Below are 20087 nucleotides of genomic sequence, written 5' to 3'. Positions count from 1 at the left end.
CTCCCACTCCCAGTTTGGAGGCACAGACTATGCTAGTTCACATCCAGAACACAGGGACATCTGGGTGGCTCAGTGGTTGAGCATCTGCCTTCGGCTTAGGGCATGAGCCCAGGATCCTAGGATTGAGTCCAGCATCGGGCTCCCTATGGGAAGCCTGCTTCTCCCCCTGCCTGTCTCTGCCTCTCTCTGTGTGTCTCTCATAAATAAATAAAATCTTAAAAAAAAAATCAAATTCAGAACCCAGAGCAAGCCTCATGCTAAGGCTCCAGCCACAGAGCAGACACAGACAGAGTGAAGAGCCCCATCAGTGGAACTTTATTATCATAGACATCAGGTACAAACAAACAGTACAAAAGGGCCAACAGGCCCCACTTCCTCTCCAGGTGGGTTCCTGTGAATAAGCAAGAAAACATCATAAGGAAGGAAGGGGGGTGGGGATCCCTGGGTGGTTCAGCGGTTTAGCGCCTGCTTTCAGCCCAGGGCGTGATCCTGGAGACCCAGGATCAAGTCCATGTCCCTGCCAGGAGCCTGCTTCTCCCCCTGCCTATGTCTCTGCTTCCTCTCTCTCTCTCTCTCTCTCTCTCTTTCTCTCTCTCTCTCATTAATAAATAAATAAATAAAATCTTTAAAAAAAAAAAAAAAAGAAGGAAGAGGGGAGCCACTGGCTCAGGCCTGCTCACCTGAACCCACAATTCAACCACCATACACAGTGGTCTCACTGCCAATGATCATTCCTCCAGGGGTCACTGGCTCAACCCTACTAATCTGGATGCTGTCAAGTGTGAGCTCCCCAAGGGCAGACAGGGTATAAATGGAGACTCTAAGGAGCCATGACAGCTTTTATTCACAAAGAAGAAAAGTCAGGTTTCTCAGTAAGCTTGAGTCATTTGTTGGAGATCACACAGCTAGAGAGCTGCAGACTCAGGATTTGAACCCAGCAAACTGACTCCTGAGCTTGTGCTCCCTACCAGTGTGCTCTACTATCTTCCGTATGCTTCATACATAAACAGCAAGTACATACTCATATAAACGACGCGTATACACAGTGCCCAAAGCACCACCCATGTTCACAGAAAACACACATATAGGAAATGCAATTTATATACGTTGCACATGCACACACATACCACACACACACAAATGAATGGATGTCTAGTCACTCATTTTCTTGGCCAGAACAGGGATGGGCTCACTTCAGAAAAGGAAAGCCTTGGGGCCCCAGGTGGCCAGCCCATGCTTCATCTCACCACCCCATCCCCCGCTTACCCAGCCTCTAGTTACTGTCCCTCCAGGAAGTCAGGTCCAATGCTGGGAGTGTGCTACAGTTGACAAAGTCCCGAGGGAACATGTTGGACATGAAGATGTTGTTTTTGGACACGGTGGTGATGCCCGTGTTGTCGCAGATGATTCGGGGCAGGGAGATCCTGGCCAGCGCCTGCTGCTGCTGGCTGCTGAACACACCTCTGTTCTCCCACCAAAACCTGCATGGGGACACCCGAGGATGTGGCACTGATGCTGTCCTCAGCAGAAGGGCGTTTGCTGGCTCAAGCTACACCCTCGATGTAAGAAGGACCACCCCAGACACCCACTCCCCAGCCTGAGAGGGCTCCAGGCCCTCAGACTGCCCAGGGGCTTTCACGCCGCTGCCCGCTGGCCTCAGCTCTGCCTGTGTCAGCCCAGCGGCCCCGAGGCCCTGGGCAACGCTGCGCAGGGAGCTGGGCCCGCACTCACTCACAGACCCCTGTGCCCGGGCCCGGGGCTGTGTCCATGGGGGCACAGAGAATCAATCTGTTTATAATGTGTCCACCCAGAGAGGGACACTTTTCTCTAACTTTCCCATGGACACAATATGAACTAGGTAAGAACCAGGCCTGATAGATGTCAGGGCCACATTGAAATGACACTAAGAGCGCCTTGGGGACTGTTCAACAGTGAGCGACTGCTGCATGGTGGCATCTTGAAATCAGAGGAGTAAAGTTGCATTTTCTATGTCTTCCCTCCTTCACAACCAGCTGTCCAGGTCCCTCCTGGCTGCACCCCCCACAGGTTCAGAGCACGTCAAGGATGACCTCGAGGGCCAGGAACACACTGGAAAATCACAGATCCCTTGCTGCCCCTCACTTCACAGGAGGAAGTAGGGGCCCCAAGAAGTTGGGGGAAGAGGCCTGTGACCACACAGTGGGCCTACGTGGCTCACCGCCCCTCACCGGTCACCATCTCGGAGCTTCCGGAACTGGGTCCCAATGAGGCAGGCGAGGAGCTGGCCCACACGGCCTCTGGGCTCCAGGGGCTCAGCCACCCCACCCATCCAGATGTCAATGTTGTCGGGCGTGCCATACTGCTTCATCAGCTTCTGTGCCAGGTCCAGGTTCCTGAGCACCGTGGCCAGCTCACCCACAGTGCTGGGCTGAGGGAGGCCGCAGAAGCGCCTCCAGGCATTGTACCCTGCCAAGGAGAGGCGGTGGTGGCTGTGGGTGGGTCTCAGAAAGCCCAGCTCCCCAACACACCATGGCCGTCTACCATATACTGAGGGACAGGAGAGAGAGGAGGACACACAGGGGCTTCTCCCAGGCTGTAAGCCCCCAGGGAATCCTGAAATGAAGGGCCAAGACCCTCTCTGTTTCCTTTGCCCTCCCAACCACCAAAACTCCTACAGCATCCAAGAATAGGAACATCTCATTGCCCCCCCCTCTGAAGCTCACAGACCCATGAGGGGTGAAGTGTGTTGGAAGGTTCAGCCACAGCAGCTGTCCCATAATGTAGGCATAGACTTTGGGGTTAGGCTGATCTGGGTTCAAATTCAAGCTCTATCCCTGACTTAGCTGGAGAAGAACCTGGGCAGGTTCTGAATCTCTTCAAGCCTCAGTTTGCTCATCTGTAAAATGGAAATGATAATAATCTCTTTCCCTCAAAGTGCATGTAAAAAGAAGGAAAATGAAATGTGAGGGAGACAGGTTTCCAGCCCACTCGGGCAGTTGGGGGCACTGCAGAGGGCAGAGCTCTAGAGTGGGAGGTGGGATGGGGCAGGGGGCTCCTGCAGCCCCTCACCTGGGAGGCCGTGGTCCCGGCTGCGCTGCATGTTCAGAGCAGGCAGGTCCAGCCCAATCCTCATGACCTGCTCAAACAGCCGCTCCCGGATCTCGTCCACCACAATCTGGTTCTGGCGATTCAGCTTGGCAGGGGTGGCCATGAGGCCCCGCAGGATGGGGTCAATGCCACCTGGGATGAGAGGAGCAAGATGTGGGGAAGGCTCTGGCTCAGTATCAGAGCTCGGACTGGATACTTACCTGGCAGGGGAGATACCATGATCACAGAGCTCGGACTGGAGTTAGGGGAAAAAAGAGATGCAGACAGAGGATTGCAGAAAGGGCTGGGCACATGCAATTCCTGGTGCCAAGGTGGCCCCAGTGGGCAGGTCTTCACTGGGAGAATCGAAGTCTTGGGGGATAATGCCATTCAGACTTGCAAGCTGGGGTGCACCCAGCCCCTGGGCTCCTGGGTCACTGAGAGTCATGACACACAGGAAGGAGGCAGCTCCCTATGAGCCATCTCCACCCACCCTTTATTATTACATAGAGAAGCAGTGAACTGAGGCTGGAAAATCAGGTAGGATCCCCAAAGATGGGAGGAAGAGGATTTTTCCTGCGCTCGCTCCCTGCTGCCAAGGCCAGCCCCACTACATCCTCTGCTGCCAGCCCACTGTCTCCTGGCCTAGATCCAGCTCACCTTCCAGCACTACCCTCCAGGTAGCGAAGAAGACCCTGCTGAGTGGAACGCGGGGGTTGGGCCCCATGGGCTGGTACCGGTTATCCAGGCGGAACATGAAAGGTTGGATGAGGGTGTGGCCGTAGCGGAAGGCATTGGTAAAGACGTTGGAGATGCGAGGGTCTACCGAGTCATTGTAGCAGCGGTACCTCGGCAGGTACTTCCTCATGGCCAGTGGCCCCAGCACCAGGGGCAGGTAGTCCCGATAAGTGATGATCTAAAGAAAAGTCGTGCTCAGAGGGGCCTTTCTACTCACCCTCCGTGCAGTCTCTGCCTGCTTGGGGGTGTCCCCCCACTGCCTATAGCCAGGGAGTTACCTCCCACAGCACTGGATCTCAGTCTAACAGAGTGGCACCAAGTGGCATAAATAGACCTCTACCGCTTGCCTGCTGTGTGACCTTGGGCCAGTTATTAACCTCTGTGAGCCCTGTCACTCAAATGTAAATTAAGGATAATTATGCTGCTGTCTGTCTTTAAAAGATGAAATAACAAAGGGCTTTGTTAGTCAATAGCTCCTTTTCCCTCGAGTTACTGGTCTTTTTCCTCCTAATTTATAAGCTACTGAGGGCAAGGGTTGTATCTCCTTCCTCTTGAAATTACTCGGTGCCCAGCAAGTACTTGCTCATGGTGGGGTTCAGGATGTGTTTGTGGAGGAGGGGAGATAAAAAAGGGAAAGGGCCACTCTGGATGCTTTCCCCAGGGAAAAGAAAAGATAAGGATTCTAGAGTCTGGAATGTTCTTGAGGCTTAAATGAATCTCACTTAAGTACCTAGTGCAAAGCCAAAACTTACCCTCAGGACCTGCAACTCTCTCCCCCTCCGGAGTCTAAGAGCATGGAAAAGAGGTGTGTGTGTGTGTGTGTGTGTGTGTGTGTGTGTGTCTTGGGGAGAGGATGGGGGTGCTGAAGCATCAGAAGTTGGGAGAGAGGGGGTGCCTGGATGGCTCAGTGGTTGAGCGTCTGCTTTCGGCTCAGGTCATGATCCCGGGGTCCTGGGATCAAGTCCCACTTTGGGCTCCCCCTCAGGGAGACTGCTCTGCCTGTGTCTCTGCTTCTCTGTCTGTCTCATGAATAAACAAATAAAATCTTAAAAGGAAGAAGACGGAGAAGGAGAAGGAAGGAGAAAGAGAAGAGAAGGTGTTGGGAGAGAGGAGATTGGGTGAGCTATGATAGAGCCAACAGAAGAGGTGAGTGGGCCAGGTGCCTCGAGGAGGTGAGGAAAGGAAAGGCATTTACTGACCAGCTACTATGCACCAGGCACTTTGGATCCACCCCCTTAACCCTCCTGAAACCGCTGATAGGAAAGGAGAAAGGAGAACCAGTCTAGGAAGGAGGGGATGGAAGGCAGGTAACCTTTGTCAGGCACTTAGTATCTGCCAGGTGTTTTCACATATATCATTTAATTTTTACCATGTCATGGATGTGCATGTGGAGGCTCATGGGGTTCATTTGCCCCAGGCGACATAGCTACGGTATGGTGGAACCAAGTTAGGATCCCAAGCCTGCACGATCTCCGGCATCACCAATGCTCAGGACTGCCTACCTACCTGGACCATGGCCCCCACAATCTTGCGGGCTTCCTGGTAGAGCCTCTCTCCATCCCAGCGGGGGTTCAGGCGCCTGAGCTCTGTGGCCAGCCGGTTGTGCTCCCGCAGAAAGAGCGTGTGCATGGAGGTGAGCTCGGGCATCTCACTTGAGCGGGTATCCCCTTGGGAAAGCAAAAGCTACTGTCAGTCCTAAGATCCCATCAGAAAGGACTGGCTCCACCGAGACTCCCTCCCCAGCCAAGGTCTGAAACCCAGACTTCCTCTCCATCCATCTTCCCACACCATGCTCAGTTTACACCTCCTCTAGGACATCTTCTCTTGATGCCTTGGTTTGCCATGAATAAACAAATAAATTCTTCCTCCATTTAGGGGCACTGCTGGTTGAAGTTGCTCATTTAGTAGGCATCAGATCCAACACATGACTTGCCATATTCCAGTACCTGAGACTGGGAGCTCCTTGAGGATGAGGACCACGGCCTGTGCCTTAGTATCTGACCCTCCACCCAACTCACACATAGGTACATGGAGTTTAACACAGTGCCTGCTACAAAGTAGGTGATCCATGAACACTGCCTGGTTGACTTATTCTCTTGATTCAGAGAAGGCAAAAAAAAAAAAAAAATAGCATCCCTACTTCCATGATCATGTCAGACAGCTAATGATCACAGACAGCACTCTCTCCTGCTAAAATTGGATGCAAACTCAGAATCCTTCTCAACACAGGACTCTAGAAATCCATTACCATTTGATCAGAGTTGCCATCCCCATCCTTACTACATGCTAATTTGCAGCCTGCTCAGGATCCAGAGAGTAGCGGGGAAACGGGCCTAGGGCACAGGAAGCTTATAGTCTACGTCTGAGACTGTTCAAAAAAACCAGGTGAGATATCTGCTCCCTAGTCCTCCCCGACCCTTCTCTGGAAGGGCCAGAGAGTTAGGACCAGGCCCTTTTAACAGGACACTGGGTCCAGTCTTTGTCAGCTCCAGATGCTGGTGGGGAAGAAATTCTTTGAGAGCAGGTTTACTATTCCATGAGCTGCCAGATATCATGATGTTCCAGGCCCAGGAAATGCAGCTTGATGCCAGGATAGGGGCAGCCATAACTGTCTGAGAAGCGGTGCTCTTCCCTCACTAGCCCAGAAAAGCACAGGCTCTGGTAGGGACTAGAGCTGACCTGGATTCTCCTCCCCAGGGCCCAACCAGGGTAGACACTACCAGGAGCCATCAGGAGGAGAGGTTGGGAGGCCAGAGGTGAACAGAAGGGCCTCAGGACTACTACTGGATTTACATTAAAGAATATTGGAGGGGTCCCTGGCTGGCTCAGTTAGTGGGGTATGTGACGCTTGATTTGGGGGTTGTAAGTTTGAGCCCCATGTTGGGTGTACAGATTACTTAAAAATAAACCCCTGGGGCACCTGGTGGCTCAGTCAGTCGAGTGTCCAACTCCTGATTTCAGCTCAGGTCGTGATCTCAGGGTCCTGAGATCAAGCCCTGCATGGGGCTCCACGCTCAGTGGGGAGTCTGCTTCTCTCTCTCCCTCTGCCCCTCCCCTTGCTCATGTTGTCTCTAAAATCAATAAATCTTTAAAAAATAAAATAAAATATTTTAAATAAAGAAGAAAAAACATCAGAAAATTTTGAGGCACTGGCACCATTACTGCCCCACCATAACCCCAGGACTGCCAGGTGTTTAAATTTAAAACCCCACTCTTTCTTATTACAGGGAATCAAGATGGCAGGAGGTGGTATTCTGGAACAGCACTGTCCCACAGAACTTTCTGAATTGTTGAAAATGTTCTACATCTGTGCTGCTCTATAAGGGAACCACTAGCCTATGAGGCTATTGAACTCTTGAAATGTGGCTAGTGCAGCAGAGGAACTGAATTTTAAATTTAATTTTAATCAACTTAAACTTAAATGAAAATAGTCATGTGTGGCTAGTGGCTACCATACCAGATGATGTGGTTCTACAGAGTGAGGATGCCATGTTGTTCTCTGTCCCTTTCATTACCCATCCCTGGGGACTCAATTCTATGCCAGAGTCCAGAGGGAAAAGGAGAGTTGGAGAAAGAGATGGACAGATGGACAGAGACTCCTCAGCCATCCTTGAGTCTCCTTCTTAGGTTTGGGTTTTTGTTTTCTGTTTATTTTGGTTTGGGTTTGGATATTGGGTTTTTGTTTGTTTGGGGTTTTTTGTTTGTTTGTTTGTTTTTGTTTTTGGTTTGTTTGCTTTCTGCCTGCATCCAACTTGTCACCAAGGCAACTGGATTAATATCAGAAAGTTGGTGAGGACAGAGTCTTTCTAAATGCAAACTCACAGGCTGCTCACAAACAGGCCCCCTGCTGCTCCAACACGGAGCACCCCACAGCACCCCAGGTTCCCCCATAGGGCTGACCTGCCAGGAAGCAGGGGATGCCTGCAGAGCGGTTGGTGAGGAGGCAGGGGTCGTCATGCAGGTTGTCAAAGGGCAGCAGGGCCCGGCCATTGTCGCTGAAGCGGGTGTTGACAGCCAGCAGCCCCAGCTGGTTGGTCAGGTTTCGAAGCCTAGTGGCCAGAGGGTCCTCGCTGCCGTACACCATGCTGGCGTCCACGAAGGAGGTGAGCGCGTTGATTTGGTTGCGGATGGTGATGTTGCTGTCAGTGCAGGCTGGGGAGGAGCGGAAGAAGGGGATGCAGTCACGTTGGTTCTTGATGCGGGGGTCATTTGGTGGGATCTGTGACACATAGATGGGGCCGATTCACCAAGGGCAGGGGCAGTGGGCAGGAATAACTCTTCTCCTGTCCACCCCCACCCCAAGGCCTTGACCCCACCTCCAAAGCAGCCTAGAACCCAGGCCCAGAGGGGGCGACCCAGACACCAAAAGGAGGGTTCTTCAGGACTTCTGGCCCCCTTCGCCTGCAGGGAGGCCTCTCAAGGCTACAGAGGATCACTGCCTGAATTTGCACCAGCAGAATGCCAGAACTCCAGAAAGCAGGATGAGAGGCCCCCTGGAGGAGGGTGGGCTGGTCCTAGCCTAAATTGCCTTTCTCTCCCTCCCGTCTGCCCTTCCCTCTTCTGTTCTTTGGATGTGGTCTCTAACTCTCAGTTGGCCTCCTCTTCCGGTTCCTTTCCTGCCTGCCCCCTTCCCTGTTCCTTTCCTGTCTTTCATTCTGGCGCCTGCCTTTTCTCTTCTCTTCTTTCTCTCCCCCCCTCCCCTCCCCTCCCCTCCTCTCCTCCCCCCTCCCCTCCTCCCCCCTCCCCTCCCCTCCTCTCCTCCCCTCCCCTCTCCTCCTCTCCTCCCCTCCCCTCCTCCCCTCCCCTCCCCTCTCCTCCTCTCCCCTCCCTCTCCTCCCTCCCCTCTCCTCCCTCTCCCCTCCCCTCCCCTCCCCTCCCCTCCCCTCCCCTCCCCTCCCCTCCCCTCCTCTCCTCTCCTCTTCTCCCCCCCCCACCTCTGCCATTCTGTTTCATTTCTCTCATCCTCTCCCTACTGGGTATGTGCCCCGACCAGCCAGTCCCCTCCAGCCCTCCCGCACCCGACAGCCCAGGCTCTGAGCCCCAGGCAGCGCGCGCCGGGGCAGGGGCGGGAGGCGGCCCTCCGAGCGGAGGACGCGAGACCGGGCACGCTGCACCCACTCGCCGAGGTCGGAGGGAGGCGAGGACGCGGAGGTGGCCAGGGCCAGCCTTTCCTCAGGAGCTGGGGAAGGAACTCTGGGCACAGAGGGCGGTGGCCGCTTCCAGGAAGGCTGCCCCCGGTCCCCACCGGGCAGGCGGCGGGAAGAAGGGAGCACCTTGAGCGGGAAGCAGGGCGGCTGCTGCTCGCAGCTGATCTCGCAGTTGACACTCGTGACGAAGGAGACCCGGGCGGCCGGCTCCGGGCTCAGGTCGAGGTCGTGGTCGAGCAGCTGGCCCCACTGCATGAACAGGAGCGAGCGCTCCTGGTCCGGGGTCAGCTGCTCCGTGGGGAAGCGCACGATGGCGTTGGAGACGGCGCGCGCCTGCGGGACACCGGGCGTCAGGGGCGCCTGCGGCCGCCGCCCCCGCGCCGCCCCCGCCCCCGCCCCCGCCCCGCGCCGCCGCTCACCAGGGGCACCGGGAAGCCGCTGCGCTTCACCCCGGGCGTCCAGCCGTAGGGCAGCGAGAAGCCGTCCTCGTACTCCGCGGGCAGCCAGCGCGCAAAGGCGCGGTTGGAGGCTCCCAGCGTGGGGCTGCGTCTGCAGAGCGGGGACCGGGCGCTGACACCAGGCGGCGCCGCGGGCTGGGGGGGACCCCGCAGACCCCGCAGACCCCGCAGACCCCGCGCCCAGTCGCCCGCCCGCCGAGGGCCGCCCGCTGCCAGCCGCACCTGTTGTTGCAGTGCCCGGTGATGCTGCGGTACCTGTCGTTTTCCGGGCACTTCAACCCCACGTCCTGGTAGGCGCAGCCGCTCGACTTGGACAGCAGATTCAGCTGGGCGGGGGTCAGCACATCTGCGGCCGAGGAAGGAGGGACTTGTGTGGTTGCCGAGTCTCCCCATTTCCTATCCTAAGCTGGGGAGCGTCGGTTGGGGGCCCAGGCTGAGAACAGGGAGAGCAGACTCCCGTGCACCCAAGACTCCCTGGAAAGGGGGGGAGGCTCACTGGGACATGACCAAGGTCACTAGAGGAGCAGGACACTGGGGTTGTAGGGGCGACTGTACCAGTGACATTGAAGGGCCGCGGCCACAGAGGCCGCAGCTTCCCCTCCAGCAGGCTCAGGGCCACGTGCAGATAGTCAGCAGCCCTCACAGCTGTCCTGGTGGCTGCTACCGGCTGCTTGAAGTAGGACAGGAGTTCCATGGGGCTGGCCAGGCCACTGTGAAGCCGCTGCTTGATGCTGCTTGGAGAAGGGAGGAGTGAGGCCGGAGACACTCCGCAGAGCCCCAGCCCCAGGTGAGCGCCGGACAGAGACCCACAGACAGGAGAAGGTTTCTCTTTATAAGCAGAGTATGGACCTGGGTGTCCAGACAGAGGCAAGGCCAGAGGGAGGGATAGTTTTGAAGATGCTCTCAAACCCAAAGACACAAAGACTGACAGACGGAGGGCTCCTTCCCCACCCTCAAGGCCCCCTGTGAGTTGGATCTCTGAAAGCTGTGGGGCAGCCTTGCCGGGAACTGGGAAATGCCCGGCCCCCACCTCTCCCGCCGCTCCTTGTAGGCTGTGTCCACTAGTCGCTTGGCTTCTTCCATGCAGGTCATTACCACTGTGGTTTCCACCTCCTCCAGAACAGCTGCCCAGAACAGGGGTCACAAGGTCAAGAATGGGTCCCAGAGCCCAGGGCAGTCTATGCTGAAGAAAGGAATCCTTGGAACTCAGAACCACCCCAATATACCACCTTTTCCCTTCTTTCTGCACTGTTACCTGGATTGGCACTCTCAGAGTGCTGGGGCACAGCCAGAATGGCCAGGAGCCCTGCGAGGGCCAGCAACAGCAGCATCTCTGCAACAAGACCCCAAGCCCAGTAAGTCCCCAGCGCACAGTGCATTTGGGAGCAGAGAGCCTCCCCACCCCTCTCCTCCTGGCCCCTCAATCCCACCTTCATACTCCAGTCCAGCCTCAATGGGTCCTCCTTACCTCCTCAGGGGAGGAGTCAAGGCACCTCTCTTTTACTTTAGTCCCTGAGCCCTCCAGGGCCTTACCTGGAAGTTCACCTGGTATTGGCCACGGGGCTCAGCCAAATCTAGGCCTTTATGTCCTCTGGGTGTGGGGAGGGGGTGGGGCAGATGGAACTAGCCCCTCCCATACTAAATGCTCTCTCCTCCCCCACTGGGGTTGGGGTGCCCAAAAGGTAGTCCCTCATATGGGAGAGAGGGACAGAAGAGGAGAGACTAGAGCTGTGCCCAGCCTTTGAACTTAGCATCCCACCCCGGAGCTTCTTAGCTCCCATTATGTGCTTAGACCACTGCTGTCCCCAGGAGGTATAGACAAAATAACCCCCCTCCAAAATTCTGGTTAAACTGAGTATCTGGAGATCCTTCGAAAGGGACAAAAGTCAGGAACCAACAGCCTAAGGAAGTATGGGACATGGAGTGACCTCAGAGGAGGAGGGAAGCTGTAGGGAACATCTGGAGTAATAATCCATCAGCCTCAGGAGGCTGTCCCCCACCACCAACAGTATGCTGGCCCCTAGCAGCCCTCTATTCTTGGCAAAGGCTAAAGGCACAGGAAATCTGGCTGGAGACCGTTGGGTTTCATAGGAAAGCCTGGGGGCTACAGGCTCGGGACCAAGGTAACTTCCTCTCTCCCTTTCCTCCTCCCTTCTCAGCTTTGGGTAGCAGACTGTCTTCAGCACTCCTGCCATCCGTTCCTGGATTTCAGAAACCAGGAAAGAGCAGAGCTGGATGTGGTTAGTGGTCAGTTAGGTGACACAGCCCACGGCCTCTCCGGGAAAAAATCGGTGCAGTTAGGAGGACTGGGGTTAACCTTTAGGATTGGTCTGAGATGCAAGAGGGGGAGGTGTCGCAAAGCAGCTGCCATTCTTGGTCAGGACCAGTACCCCATGACTAATGACGATGCTTGTCCACCTCCCTGGTCCTTGTCAGGCTCCCATGAGGTTTGGTCTAGCCATGTTTCCCATTCCAACCACCGTCCTGCCCTCACTCTTGTCTTTTATGCTCAGACCACATCTTGGATGAAGAACAAGGAACAACAACACATCCAGAACACCTTCCGGGTATGCCCGCAGATCCTGTCACCTGCAGGAAATGGAGCCAAGTGGAGCCCATGAGAGAGGAGGCCATTATTTCAGCCTTGCTCTGTCAGTGACTTGCTCTGTGTGAACTTGGACAAGTGGCTCCTGGTAAATCAGCTTCCAGAATTTTGTACCTTTGAAAATATTTTTTTAGAGGCACCTGGGTGGCTCAGTTGGTTTAGTGTCTGCCTTCAGCTCAGGTCATGATCTCAGGGTCCTGGGATGGAGTCCACATCATGCTCCTTGCTCAGTGGGGAGACTGCTTCTCCCTCTGCCTCTGATACCCTGCCGTCACTTGTGCTCTCTCTCTCTCTCTCAAATAAATAAATAATTTTTTAAAAAAGAAAATACTTGTTTAATCCTACAAGTAATTTGTTTCTATAATGAAAAGTTAGAGAACACAAGAAAAAATAAAAATAAACCAAAATTTCTCATAATTAAGTGAGGATACAGGTAAATTTTTTCCTTTTCAGGCTTGTCATTTCTCATACAAATAAGAAGCAGGAAGAAAATAATTTCTCATGACCTCACTACTCATATATAACCCCATTTAATAATTTGATGCAATAATAATAATGTAGATATACTATGTATTTTAAATGGTGATTAAAAACATCCTTTAAATATTGCTTTACAACCTAGTTCTAGTACTTAACAGTTTAGCCTGGATGTCTCTGTCAACAAATATATACTTAGTTCATATCTATATCTGCATAATATTTTGCACGAAGCACTAGGATTTAACCACTAATCCCCTCTTGTTAGATACTTGGGTATTTCCTATTTTCAGTGTTATAAGCAGTGCTAGGATCAATGTCTGTGGGGTTAAATCTGTCACATCTTCAATTATTTCCTTAGGCAAGAAGTCCTGGAAGTAAAATTGCTGCATATTTAAGTATCATTTTTTTTAAAGATTTTTATTTATTTGACAGAAAGAGAGAGAGAGAGAGAGCACAAGCAGAGAGAGTGGCAGGCAGAGGCAGAGGGAGAAGCAGGTTCCCCGCCAAGCAGGGATCCTTATGCAGGGCTCCATCCCAGGGCCCCGGGGTCACTACCCAAGCCAAAGGCAGACATCTAACTGACTGAGCCACCCAGGCACTCCCAGGTATCAACATTTTTAAGGCTTTAAAAACAATTGTCAAGTGGCCTATGACGATTGTATCTCACCCTCCCGTTAGCCATGCATGAGAGCACCTTTTCCCCATTGCCCTCATCAACCCTGACAATTACCATCCTTCTACTCTTTTAGGGGGATTGTCAAAGCTCAGGAAGAGACATTTAATACAAGCCCCTTGCAGCACAGATGAGAAAGAGCCAGGGAAGGAAGTGTCTGTGCCAAAGACTATAGTGTGGCAGAGTTCAGAATAATCTGTTAGGTCTCCTGACTTCCACACCAGCATACTTAAAAAAAATTCTTTATTTAAACTCAGTTTTTAAAAAATTCAGTTAACATATAGTGTATTAGTTTCAGGGATAGAATTTAGTGATTCATCAGTTGCATCTAACATCCAGTGCTCATCACATCATGTGCCCTCCCCAATGCCCACCACCCAGTTACCCCATCCCCTCACCCCACCTCCCCTCCAGCACGCCTTGGTCTGTTTCCTAGAGTTCAGAGTCTCTTATGGTTTATCTGCCTCACACCAGCACTCATTCCCCAGTGGCCTCTGCCTCCTATTTATGACCTTTCTTTCTGGCGTTTATTCAACAAGTATTTACTGAGCCCTTGCACATGGCTCTTGCACTGTGCTAGTCACTGGGCATCCCCTGCAAGCGACCAGCAGGCCTCGTCCTCAAGCAATGCATAGGAGAAGACAGAAAGGCAAATTAATGGGCCGTAAGAGCCTTGAGTAGGGTTCTTTGGAAGCATCAAAGAACAGCACTTGGACCAATTGGTACCTAGGAAGGTACCAATTTCTTGAGGAGTTGGTGCTTGAGACAATTTTGAAGAATGTTTAGAAGTTGACACAGGGAGGAGGAGTATTCTGGGCCCAGAAAATGACATGGCAACAGCCTTGACACAAGTGGGCTCCATTTAGACAGTTCCATCTTGGGGGCAAGGATGAAGCAGGGCGAGGTTGGTCAGGGAGACAGGGCCTGGAACCTAACACTCTTGCTGATCTATTGAGAAGTTCTTGTCCTGAAGGCTGCAGGAAGCCATGAAGACTGTGAAGGGTACAGAGGTACATTTTAGAACATTCCCTCAGCAGAGTAGAGGGTGGCCTGGGGTGGCAGGTCAAGAGGCTGAAAGCTGGGTAGTGATTCAGAGGCAGGGGTTGACAGGTCGGCCTTGCTTTCTCACAGGTGACGATGAGGCAATGAATGTTTAAAAAGCTAAATCTGGGAGCCTGGGTGGCTCAGTGGTTGAGCGTCTACCTTAGCTCCTGGGGTCCTGGGATTGAGTCCTGCATTGGGCTCCTCTGCCTGTGTCTCTACCTCTCTCTATGTGTATCTCATGGATAAATAAATAAATTTTACTAAATAAATAAAAAGCTAAAGCCTTTTCTTTTTAAGATTTTATTTATTTATTCATGAGAAACACAGAGAGGAGAGAGAGAGAGGCAGAGACATAGGCAGAGGGAGAAGCAGGCTCCACGCAGGGAGCCCCACGTGGGACTCGATCCCCGGTCTCCAGGATCGCGTCCTGGGCGAAGGTGGCGCTAAACCACTGAACCACCCGGGCTGCCCCCCACCCCCTTTTTTTTTAAAGATAAAGCCTTTTCAAAGAATGATGTCCAAATGCCCTTCACTCACTACCAATGTGGAGGTGGGAAAATTTTCAAGAATCCTCAACAGTCCCGAAACCACCTGCCTTTGGCTCAGGGCTGGGGCTGTGGGCTTGCATTTCAGTGCAGAGGCTTGAGATGCTCCGGGACTTTACCATGTGGCCAGTCAACTAATAATGACACAACGGGCATTACTGCAAGGCCGCCCATGTGGGGTCCCCTGGGTAGGCCTTGTTGGTGTGGCCCGGGTGTATCTGAGGCTCAGAGGGCTTCTCACATGCAGGGCAGCCAGAGGGAGAACATACCTGCTGGAGGAAATACTGCAGACAAGCCTTGCCTCCGCCAGTTCCCCCTGGCCACCGTGCTGGGGGTGTCCTCTAGGGGGCACTGCGGCAACTGCTACGTCTGCAGACTACAGTCTTTGAGGGAGCACCCCGCCCCGCAACCTGCTGCCCTGGCCTTCTCCCCACTTACCTTCCCCAAACATCCCCACCCCTAGGGTGAAGTCCAACTGCCTGTGGGATAACGGGCTCTCTGCTACTGCTTGCAAAACAGCTTGTTCTTTCTTAATACTATTTAGGAAACGGTTCAGTTGGGATTGCTGCCAGATTTCCTGTGTGTGCGTGGTTGGAGGGAAAGAGGCTTCGGGAGCTGCGGAGGCGGTGTGGGGGCCGGGGGGCTGTGAGTCCTCAGGTGCAGCAATTGCACTCGGCCTAGAGACCTTTTCTTGCTCTTTGCATGTTAAAGAATTAGTTTTGAATTGTACAGGTAATATTCGGACATATTTTAAATAAAATAAAAATCTCAAATCCTGCAGACGCTCCCTGTAGATGAGGGTTATTGCGCCATGCCTCATTCCAGTCTCGTTCTTCCACTCCTCACACATACACACCGCTGTCATTTTTGTGTTTGTCCTTCCCGACCTTTTACTTTACAGTAATTCATGGTATGGATCTGTAGGAAACATTCTCCTTCATTTTTCCATAAATGGTACCACATTATACATTTTGCCACGCAATATGCTTTTCTCGCTCAACTACGCCTTGCAGACCTATGTGTACTACTTAGAAAACAGTCTCACTTTTTTTTTTTTTTTTTTTTAACTTTTACGTATATTCTTTAGTTGAGCTATACCTCCATTCTGTGACCATTCTGCTCTGGATGGAAGCTGACATTTACATTTTTTCACTATTAAAAACAGTGTAGCAAGAGGCCTTTGTACACATGCACACACACACTATTCTCCAGGGCGTAAAGGCTGAGAATAAAGCCACAGGTTTTGTGCATTTAGAATTTCTAATAAATAGATATTACCAAACTGTCCTCCAGACTTCTCAAAATTCTCAAGGGCAAAGATTGGAATCACATCAATTTAATTTTTATTTCTTTAATTAATAGCCAGCATATTTTTATTTGTATTAGTTCTTCCGTAAATTTGCTGTGCTTAGTGTCCATTTTTCTATCGGATTGTCATCCTTTTTATTGATTTGTAAAATTTACCATAAATTCTGAAGTGAAACTAATCTGCTAGCTGTTATGCATTTTGTTAATATTTTTCCAGTCTGTCATTTTTCACTTATGTTTTTTATAGGGTCTTAGTTTTTTAAATTATTTTTTTTAGAGAGGGAGCGAGTGAGGAGGGAGAGAGGGAGAGAAGGAAAGGAAGAGTCTTAAGCAGGCTCCACACCCAATGAGGAGCCCAACACAGGGCTCCATCTAACAACCCTGAGATCATGATCTGAGCCAAAATCAAGAGCCAGACAACCCACTGAGCCACTCAGGCACCCCAATATAGGATCTTAATTTTGAGGTGGCCAAATTTATCAGTCTTTCCCTTTATGGATTTTCCTTTTCAGACTTGTTTAAAATGATCTTCCCTTTTTCAAGATCATAAACATATTCTGTATATTCTTATATTTTGATTTTTCCTTTTTTTGTATATATTTTTTATTGGAGTTCGATTTGCCAACATACAGCATAACCCAGTGCTTATCCCGTCAAGTGCCCTCTTCAGTGCCCGTCACCCAGTCACCCCAACCCCCACCCACCTCCCCTTCCACCACCCCTTGTTCATTTCCCAGAGTTAGGAGTCTCTCATGTTCTGTCTCTCTCTCTGATACTTCCCACTCATTTTCTCTCCTTTCCCCTTTATTCCCTTTCACTATTTTTTATATTCCCCAAATGAATGAGGCCATATAATGTTTGTCCTTCTCCGATTGACTTACTTCACTCAGCATAATACCCTCCAGTTCCATCCACGTTGAAGCAAATGGTGGGTATTTGTCGTTTCTAATGGCTGAGTAATATCCCATTGTATACATAGACCACATCTTCTTTATCCATTCATCTTTCGATGGACACCGAAGCTCCTTCCACAGTTTGGCTATTGTGGACATTGCTGCTAGAAACATTGGGGTGCAGGTGTCCCAGCGTTTCACTGCATCTGTATCTTTGGGTAAATCCCCAGCAGTGCCATTCCTGGGTATTTTGATTTTTCACATTTAGATCACGAAAGCATCTGGAATTTTTTGTGTGTGAATAGCCTAAGTGTACAGTGCAATAGTGAGCTACTTTCATTCATTTCCAAATGGATAACCAATTGTCCCAATGCCTTTGGTTGAATAATCTGTTGTTTCTTCACTGAAATAAGATACTACCTTTACTCAGTTACCATAAATGTGTGTCTTTTCTAGAGTACTCTATTCTACTGATCTACTATTGATTCCTGTGCCAGTGCCTTTCATTGCAATTACCATAACTTTTTGATATGTTTTGATTTTCATTAAGATAAATTTCCTTCCTCATTCTTTTTTGAAAGAATCTACAACATTCTGGGGCACCTGGGTAGGTCAGTCGGTTAAGCAGCTGCTTTCGGCTCAGGTCAGGATCCCAGGGTTCTGGGATAGTCCTGCATTGGGTTTCCTACTCTGCAGGGGGCATGCTTCCCCCTCTCCTTCCTGCTTGTGCTCTCTGTCCCTATCTCTGTCTCTCTCAAAGAAATAAATAATCTTTAAAAAAAAAAAAGAACTGTTAACATTCTAATGTATTTACTCTTTCTTATGAATTTTTGACTGTCTATTTCCATGTGAAATGCTATTGAGATTTTTATTGTTATTATATTTAATTTATACACAAATCTGACAACAATTGACATCTTTAAGATATTGTCATCCTGGAGCACCTAGGTGGCTCAGTTGGTTAAGCGTCAGACTCTTGATTTTGGCTCAGGTCATGATCTCGGGGTCAAGAGATCTAGCCCTGTGTAGGGCTCCACGCTAAACACAGAGTCTGCTTGAGATTCTCTGCCTCTCCCTCTGTGCTCACACACACTCTCTCTCATTAAAATAAATAAATAAATAAATAAATAAATAAATAAATAAATAAAATCTAAAAAAAAATACCTTTGTCTCCTATTCATGTACATTCATTCGTTCAACATGTATTTACTGAGCACTTATGTGCCAGCACTGTTCTGGGTACTGGGGATGCAAAGCAATTCACAAATTACTCTGAGAGTTTACATCCTTGAATAAAACAGTATATCGTTTTACTTAAGTCTACTTTTATATTTATATTCTTCATTGAAGTGTTACTGTTTTACCTCCTTGTTAGGTTTGTTCCTGAGTACTTCCTTTTTGAAGTAAGTGTGTAAATTTTGTCATTAAGTTTCTCCACAGAACTTGTAATATCTAAGTATTCTCTTTCCTTATGATAACAAATTTTAGTATGCTCCTTTTGGAAGCATACTTAGAAGGCAGATTCATAGGTCTGATAAACACTGGACATTCTTAACCCACCATTCTAGAAATGTTGCACTCTCTAATGAACAAGGTTTAAAAAAAAATTAGGGGTGCTCGGTTGGCTTAGTGGTTGAGTGTCTGCCTTTGGCTCAAGTCACGATCCCAGAATCCTGGGATCGAGTGCCACATCAGGCTTACTGCAGGGAGTCTGCTTCTCCCTCTACCTATGTCTCTGCCTCTTTCTCTGAGTCTCTCATGAATAAATAAAATATTTTTTTTAATTAAATAAAATAAAAATTCAAGCTTTTGTTTGTTTCAAATAGTTCCCAAATTTGTTTAGGGTAGTATTGCAAAGGTAAAGACAAGTCAAATTATATGAGTATACAAGTGTTTAATGGTTTTTAAATTAACCCCCCTTTATACCTGTAGTTATTGGTGTTGGCGGGGGGGAATAGGTGTCTATGAGACAAAGTTCTACAAAAAAACACTAAAACTATGAAGCATCAAACTAAAGAATTCAACAGCATCTTTACCAATCAGATTAATTAAAATTTTAAAAGGCTGATAAAGCCAGCACCAGTCAGCGTGGGAAAAAATAAGTGCAGGTTGGCCGCATGCCATGGGATGGTAATTTGGCAATGTCAGTCAAAATCCAAAATGTACATTTGCTCTGACTCAGCAATTCCACTGCCAAGAAGAAATGTGTCGTTGGCATGCATTCTTAGGAAAGCACAAAGATGCCTGCCCAGGAGTGTTCATTTCAGCCTCCTTTGCCACAACCAAAAGACTAGAAACAAGCCAAAAAAATTTTTGCCACACTGTGGTAGGTGCACATGATGGTGTTTTATGCAGCCTTTAAAACTAATGAGGGAGGTGCAGCCCTGGCAGCCCAGCGGTTTAGCGCCGCCTTCAGCCCAGGCCTGATCCTGGAGACCCGGGATTCAGTCCCACGTCAGGCTCCCTGCATGGAGCCTGCTTCTCCCTCTGCCTGTGTCTCTGCTTCTCTCTCTCTCTCTCTCTGTCTCTCTCTCTCTCTCTCTGTCTCTCATGAATGAATAAATAAATAAAACCTTTAAAAAAAAAACTAATGAGGGAGGTTTATATGTAGCCATATAGAAAGATACGCTGCTAAAAGAAAAGAGCTAGTTACAAAACATATACCACATGATACAATTCATGTAAAACACACAGACACACATACATGCCATAGGCATGTATATACACATTTAAATGTGCATGAAAATCCTGGAAGCAGACACAGAAGCCTATTAACAGAAAGGGCTTGGGGTGGTGTTTACTTTAAAACCAATACACCTGGGATCCCTGGGTGGCGCAGCGGTTTGGCGCCTGCCTTTGGCCCAGGGCGCGATCCTGGAGACGCGGGATCGAATCCCACGTCGGGCTCCCAGTGCATGGAGCCTGCTTCTCCCTCTGCCTATGTCTCTGCCTCTCTCTCTCTCTCTCTCTCTCTCTGTGACTATCATAAATAAAAAAAAAAAAAAATTTAAAAAAAATAAAAAATAAAACCAATACTCCTCTATTTGACAGCTTCACAAAGAAACAGTAATTTAATTACAAAAGAACTAATAATCTCTCCCTCCATTTTAACTTCTCAAAGTATCGAATT

At 50.1% G+C, this 20087-nt stretch overlaps 1 protein-coding gene across 1 annotated transcript; it reads right to left on the bottom strand.

Annotated features, from left to right (window-relative positions):
- Positions 1–294: 294 nt before the first annotated feature.
- On the bottom strand, positions 295–15142 carry MPO (myeloperoxidase). Its single transcript, XM_041726089.1, has 14 exons — positions 15026–15142; positions 10665–10742; positions 10440–10533; positions 9965–10140; positions 9632–9755; positions 9371–9500; positions 9078–9284; positions 7705–8023; positions 5311–5471; positions 3727–3982; positions 3049–3219; positions 2208–2445; positions 1267–1481; positions 295–391 (listed from the first exon to the last, which is right to left on the bottom strand). The coding sequence occupies exons 2-13, from the start codon at positions 10738–10740 to the stop codon at positions 1274–1276; spliced, it is 2160 nt and encodes a 719-aa protein (XP_041582023.1). The 5' UTR covers positions 10741–10742; positions 15026–15142; the 3' UTR covers positions 295–391; positions 1267–1273.
- Between the last annotated feature and the right edge of the window lie 4945 nt (positions 15143–20087).

Source organism: Vulpes lagopus, chromosome 12, assembly GCF_018345385.1.
Source record: "Vulpes lagopus strain Blue_001 chromosome 12, ASM1834538v1, whole genome shotgun sequence".
Taxonomy (NCBI): domain Eukaryota; kingdom Metazoa; phylum Chordata; class Mammalia; order Carnivora; family Canidae; genus Vulpes; species Vulpes lagopus.
Note: the sequence above shows the minus strand (reverse complement) of the source record. Positions and strands in the feature narration are given on the sequence as shown.